Below are 6,662 nucleotides of genomic sequence, written 5' to 3'. Positions count from 1 at the left end.
CAGACTAGAAGTCTTAAACAACAGATATATATTTTCTCATAATTCTGGAGATTGGAAGTCCAAGATCAAAATGCCAGCAGAGGCTGTTTCTGGTGAGGCCTCTTTTCTTGGGTTGCAGACAGCCACCTTCTCACTATGTCTTCACATGGCCTTTTCTCTGTGCATGCGCAGAGATTGCTGGTGTCTTTTCTTATAAGGACACCAGATCTATCCAATCAGGGCCCCACCCTCCTGACCTCATTTAACCTTAATTACCTCCTTAAAGGTCTTACTTTCGAATATAGTCATGGGGGTAAGGGCTCCAACACATGAAGGTGGGAGGGGGGACACAACAGGGGCTAAATGGGAAATGAAAAATAGAACCACAAGGAGTGAAGGACAGAAATGGGGTTGAAGCAATAGGCAGGATCCAGACCAAGCAATGGGCTTCCCTGGTGGGTCAGATGGTAAAGAATCTGCCTGCAATGCAGGAGACGTAGGTTCTATCCCTGGGTCGGGAAGATCTCCTGGAGAAGAGAATGGCTACCCACTCCAGTATTCTTGTCAGGAAGATCTCATGGACAGAGGAGCCTGGTGGGCTATAGCCCATGAAGTTGCAGAGTCAGACACGAATGAATGACTAACACACACACGCACACGCACACACACACATAGACCAAACAGTGCTTTATAGGTCATATTAAGGTTCAGAGAGATCATTCAGTTTATAAGTTCTAAAGTTGGGGTGTGTGTGTGTGTGTGTGTGTGTGTGTGTGTGTGTGTGTGCGCGCGCGTGCGCGTGCACATGCACGCCAAGCAGGAGATGCAGGTTCGATCCCTGGGTCAGGACGATCTCCTGGAGAAGGAAATGGCAACCCACTCCAGTATTCTTACCTGGCCTGGACAGAGGAGCCTGGTGGGCTACAGTCATGGAGTTGCAAACAAGTCAGGCACAACTTAGCAACTAAACAACAACAACAGGTGTACATATATATTAATATATATATGTATATATGGTATGTTGTTTACATAAATGATTAGCTCCAAAGCCTGTGTCATCCAAAATCACTGATTCCTGATAAAAAGTCTAAGTGTGTGCGTTTCATCTTACTATGAAAAAAATGGAGTTCAGAGAGGGCAAATGACTTGCCCAAGATCACACAGCAAGTGGTAGAACTGAGGTCTGGGAAGTTCTTTCTGACTCCAAAGACAAGTTCCTTTTACACATTCTGTAGCCTCCCTGCCTTTTCCCTAACTAATTTCAATCACTCACTCTTTCATGCATTCATTCATCTGGTATATTATTTATTGGCACCACGAAGGCCCTGTGCAAGACACCAGGGATGTAAACATTAGGAAGACATAGTTCCTGCCCTCAGAAAGCTCAGCCAGGAGTAGAAGAGACAGCCAGGTAAGCAAAGGTGGGCATTGGAGGGGCTATGAAAGGTGCTGGCGAGTCCAGAGGACGGAAAATGACTCTTCCTTTTGTGGGTGGGGAAGATTTCATAAAGGAGGAAGAACCCTTTGAATCAAACTCTTGAAAGACAGAGTTCACCTGGTGCAGAAGAAGGAAAAGTCCAATATAGACAGAGCCAAGGGTGCTACCCTGGTGACTCAGTGGTAAAGAATCCACCTGTCAGTGCAGGAGACATGGGTTCCATCCCTGATCTGGGAAGATCCCATATGCCAAGGAGTAACTAAGCCTGTGCACCACTACTGAGACTGCTCTAGAGCCCAGGAGCTGCAACTCCTGAAGCCCTTGCGCCTACAGCCTGTGCTTTGCATCAAGAGGAGCCATCGCAATGAGAAGCCTGTACGTCCCAACTAGAGAGAAGCCCTTGCAGCAATTAAGACCCAGCACAGGCAAAAATAAACAAAATCGTAGACAGAGCCAAGGATGTGGGCACTTGCCAAGGGCGAATCAGAGGAGGTGATGAGGTCAGATGCAGGAGGCTTTGGCCAGGACTCTCAGACTTGATTAAGATCACCGGGAAGTCCGTGAAGGGTTTTGAGCAGAGGAGTGCCTTCGCTAGGATTCTGAAGGCAGACTCTCTGGCAGTAAAATCCAAAGACCTGAAGTCCTTTTTTAAGAATCCAGTGCATGAGCTGGGGAGGAAAATAGATAGTCCCTCCTACCCTCAATCTTATTGCTTTTGGTCCACTCAGACCCTTGGAAATTGTTTAAAATTTTATTATTTTTTAATTAGAAGATTATTGTTTTACAATGGTGTGTTGGTTTCTGCCATACCACAGCATGAATCAGTCATAAGTATATATATATATCCCCTCTCTTTTGAGCCTTCTCCCTACCCCACCCCCATCCTACCCCTCGAGGTCATCACAGAGCACCAGGCTGAAACTGTTTTAAACTGTCTTTATCCAAGCCTTCACCTCACTTGCTAGAGAGACCAACCCACTTCCTTCCTCTCTGCTTAAACCCTACCTTCCATCAGGGTGATGGGGCCACAGCGGGGCTTGGAATAAACGTGTAGAAAAAACAGAGGGATTGAGGCTTCCTATCAGGGTGATGGGCAAAAGGACCCAAGAATCGAGAACCAGCTGTTCTCGATCTTGGTTTTCCCCACTCTCTGGGCCAGTTGGAGCATCTCAGATCCTATACTGCCCGCCCCCTTGTTTGCCGCCCTCAACTTCCTGCCCCACCAGAGGAAGTGGGGAGAGCTATCAGGTGCAGCAACAGCTATCGGGGCCATGGTGAGTCCTTACGCCCAGGAATCCAGGCATCTCTCCGTCCCCAGACCCCAGGGTAGCCAGGTCCAGGTCCACCCACAGTAGGCTGACTTCTCCTAGCCTCTGAGATCAGGTCATACTGGGGGACCCTGCCTGCCACCCCCAGCAGCCTCATATCGTCCACCCTCACCAACAGGACAAGGAGTATGTGGGGTTTGCCGCCCTCCCCAACCAGCTGCATCGCAAGTCTGTCAAGAAGGGTTTTGACTTCACACTCATGGTGGCAGGTCTGAGGGTTTTGGAGAGGGGCCTGGTAGGGGGTCCTCAAGAGACCTTGGCTGTCCCCTCACCTGACCAGCTGGGCTTGACCTGTCCACAGGGGAGTCAGGCCTGGGAAAATCTACCCTCATCAACAGCCTATTTCTCACCAACCTCTATGAGGATCGGCAAATACCAGAAGCCAGTGGTAAGATGCCCCTCTCCTCACCACGCTGCCCACGCCCTCTGACCCCTCTCCTCCCAGACTGCACACTCTTCCTTTCCTTCTGGGTCTCCCATGACATTCTGGGGAACTCAGGCAGCTCACTGCTTTTCTCTGAGACTCAGTCTCCTCCCCTGAAAAATGGGTGGGGGGCAACTGTGAGTCTGAGAAAGGAAATTAGTCCTGCTTCAGACCCCTCGCCAGCTCCCTGACCTCTCCCCATCCTCATAGCTCGCTTGACGCAAACCCTGACCATCGAGCGCCGGGGCGTGGAGATCGAGGAGGGGGGTATTAAGGTGAAGCTGACTGTGGTGGACACGCCTGGCTTTGGGGACTCAGTGGACTGTTCAGACTGGTGAGGAATGGGGGAGAGCCCAGGGCTCAGCTTCCCAGTGTGGCTACTCTGAGATCGAGGGGTCGGATTCAGGGCTGGTCTGCCCTGCCCTACTCACGTCCCTGCAACAGCAGGAGCTGTTTCTGGTGGTCTTGGGGCCCAAAACGCCTTGTGTTTCCCAACATCTCACCTGCCAGTTCCCTCTGACATCTTTGGTTGAAGCCAAAGACCCTGCTTCTCACCCCCACAGTCCTGGCTAGCTTTGCCCCCTGCCCTCCACTGCGGTCCAGATCTCTGACTGCCGGCACTCTCCCTGCACCCCCAGCTGGCTGCCTGTGGTGCGCTTCATCGAGGAGCAGTTTGAGCAGTATCTTCGGGATGAGAGTGGCCTGAACCGGAAGAACATCCAGGATTCCCGTGTCCACTGCTGCCTCTACTTCATCTCACCCTTTGGCCGGGGGTCTGTGGGACACCCTAGGGGGTTGGGACATTTGGGGAGGGCGGGGGGCGGGGGGTGGGTCTCTGTGCCCTGAAACTGAGCCCTGATGAATTTCTGGGTGCAGGCTCCGTCCCCTAGATGTGGCCTTCCTCCGGGCGGTGCACGAGAAGGTCAACATCATCCCGGTCATTGGCAAAGCAGATGCCCTGATGCCAAAGGAAACACAGGCCCTCAAACAGAAGGTATGTGTGGTGGCTTCTGACCTTTGGTCTGCACATGAAGCCAAGTCATGACAAAAGCTGAACTCAGCTTTGACTTCTTTGATCTTGGGGTAGCCTTTTCGGAGCGTGATGTGTCAGGCTAGACTGGAAGAAAGTTTTTGAGAAAGGTGGGTCATAAGCTGCCTCAGGAAGCCACATCTCTGGAGGCTCAGAATAGAATCCCTGGGCTGGATGCTTGGCTAAGATCTGTCTGAGGGCAGGAGTATGGACATAACGACCCATGTTATCCGTCTGGCCCCAGGATGCTCACCATGCCCCCATTTCCCCACTTCTTCAGCGCCCTCTCCCACTGTTTCCACTTATGTCTCTCTCTCCTGGTCTTTTGGTGTCTGCTCACCTTCAAAACTTCCCAAACATCAGTCTTTTCCCTCCTAGGGTAAGGTCTCAGTTTTTCATCCTCTATGTCTCTTTCATGGAGAAGGCAATGGCACCCCACTCCAGTACTCTTGCCTGGAAAATCCCATGGATGGAGGAGCCTGGTAGGCTGCAGTCCATGGGGTCGTAAGAGTCGGACACGACTGAGCGACTTCACTTTCACTTTTCACTTTCATGCATTGGAGAAGGAAATGGCAACCCACTCCAGTGTTCTTGCCTAGAGAATCCCAGGGATGGAGGAGCCTGGTGGGCTGCCGTCTATGGGGTTGCACACGACTGAAGCGACTTAGCAGCAGCAGCATGTCTCTTTCATCGTCTGAGATTTTGTTTTCAGTCTTCCTGGATGCCCATCTCTCACCATCTTTGTTTTTCACGCCTTCCTCTCTGTCTCTTTCATCCTGTGTCTGTATCTAGATTTCACTGTCTCTGGTGGCCTTTGTGGCTCACAGCCTCTGTGTTTCTGTCTGCATTTGTCTCCTCCAAGATCCGGGAACAGTTGAAGGAGGAAGAGATCAATATTTACCAGTTCCCCGAATGTGACTCTGATGAGGATGAAGACTTCAAGAGGCAGGATGCGGAGATGAAGGTACAGAGGCAAAACAGGACAAGACTGAGAAGCCAGGGGAGGCGGATGTGGAGGTGGGAGCTGAGAAAGGTTTCTGTCCACGGGAAGGGGAAAGGATGGAGATCGCTGACTCCTCCGCTCTAGGAAAGCATCCCTTTTGCCGTCGTCGGTTCCTGCGAAGTAGTGCGGGATGGCGGGCCCCGACCGGTGAGAGGACGCCACTACTCCTGGGGCACTGTAGAGGGTAAGTTAAGGCCGGGTACGCGTCCTGAGGCCAGCAGGGAGCCCAGGCCGCCTCCCAGCTAACCGTACCCAACATGTGAAGTTGGGGAAAGTTCTGGTCCCAGGGGTCCTAGGAGCCCCAAGAGAGGTCCTTGGGCAGCCCACCCGATCTAAGTTCCCTGACGCTCGCGGGTCCGCCCCCCAGTGGAGAATCCACATCACTGCGATTTCCTGAACCTGCGACGGATGCTCGTGCAGACACACCTGCAGGACCTGAAGGAGGTGACGCACGACCTGCTCTACGAGGGCTACCGGGCCCGCTGCCTACAGAGCCTGGCCCGGCCTGGGGCGCGGGATCGAGCCAGCCGTAGGTGAGAGCCAGCGCGGAGAGTTAGGTGCTTCCAAGGCCCCACCCTCCCTCTCCATGACCTCGACTTCACCTTCTAGACCTCTCTCCCAGGGCCTTTCTTTCCCCATCCCCTTTGCTTACCTCCCTAACCTAAGGATATGGCTCCGCATCTTAGACTCCAAACTAACTCCAGATCCTGTCTTGCAGCGATGACTCAACCAAGGCCCTCGCCTTTGATTCCTTGCCTTCTCTCCCATCCCCTAGTAAGCTTTCCCGCCAAAGCGCCACAGAGATCCCGCTGCCCATGCTGCCTCTGGCAGACACGGAGAAGTTGATTCGCGAGAAAGACGAAGAGGTGAGATTTCCCCCAGACCAAGACTCCCAAGTCCTCTTTGGAGCCCCTCTCTGGCCTCGTCCGGACCCAATGCCTGCAATCTTGCCCCGCACAGCTGCGCCGCATGCAAGAGATGTTGGAGAAGATGCAGGCCCAGATGCAGCTGAGCCAGGCTCAAGGCGAGCAGTCCGACGCTCTCTGAGGCCCCCATCGGGGCTTTCTCTACCTCGCCTCCGCCTTCGGTTCGTCTCTTGTCCAATCCCTGAGCCCCAGGCTGCCAGGCGCCTAATCCCGGAGCCCCAGCCTGTAAGGCCCGCCCTTCAAAGGGGCGGGTTCTCAGGTTCTCCCAATCCTGGAATTTGTAGCCCCGCCTTTGGCTCCGCCCGAGCTCACTTCTGGAGCGCGACCTCCTCTTCCAACCCTGAACACCCGCATCCCCTCCCCACTTCTCCCTATCCGTGACTTCAATAAAAACTGAGTTTCTCTGAGGGCACGCAAGTCTTCTCTTTCCCAGCGGGAATAAGTGCGAGCTTAGCGGGTGGAACCGCTCCACCCAGGCCTCCGGGCCACCATTTATTAATTCATTTGCTGGGCACTCCTTTCGTGCCAGCCGGT

At 53.2% G+C, this 6,662-nt stretch overlaps 1 protein-coding gene across 1 annotated transcript; it reads left to right on the top strand.

Moving 5' to 3' along the window:
• Positions 1–2,625: 2,625 nt before the first annotated feature.
• On the top strand, positions 2,626–6,540 carry SEPTIN1 (septin 1). Its single transcript, XM_042239754.2, has 10 exons — positions 2,626–2,954; positions 3,047–3,133; positions 3,380–3,503; positions 3,808–3,942; positions 4,046–4,163; positions 5,062–5,163; positions 5,287–5,386; positions 5,570–5,735; positions 5,978–6,068; positions 6,163–6,540. The coding sequence occupies exons 1-10, from the start codon at positions 2,945–2,947 to the stop codon at positions 6,247–6,249; spliced, it is 1,020 nt and encodes a 339-aa protein (XP_042095688.1). The 5' UTR covers positions 2,626–2,944; the 3' UTR covers positions 6,250–6,540.
• The last annotated feature ends 122 nt before the right edge of the window (positions 6,541–6,662 follow it).

The sequence above is a fragment of the Ovis aries genome, chromosome 24 (genome assembly GCF_016772045.2).
Source record: "Ovis aries strain OAR_USU_Benz2616 breed Rambouillet chromosome 24, ARS-UI_Ramb_v3.0, whole genome shotgun sequence".
Taxonomy (NCBI): domain Eukaryota; kingdom Metazoa; phylum Chordata; class Mammalia; order Artiodactyla; family Bovidae; genus Ovis; species Ovis aries.
This window is presented reverse-complemented; position numbering and strand designations above follow the sequence as displayed.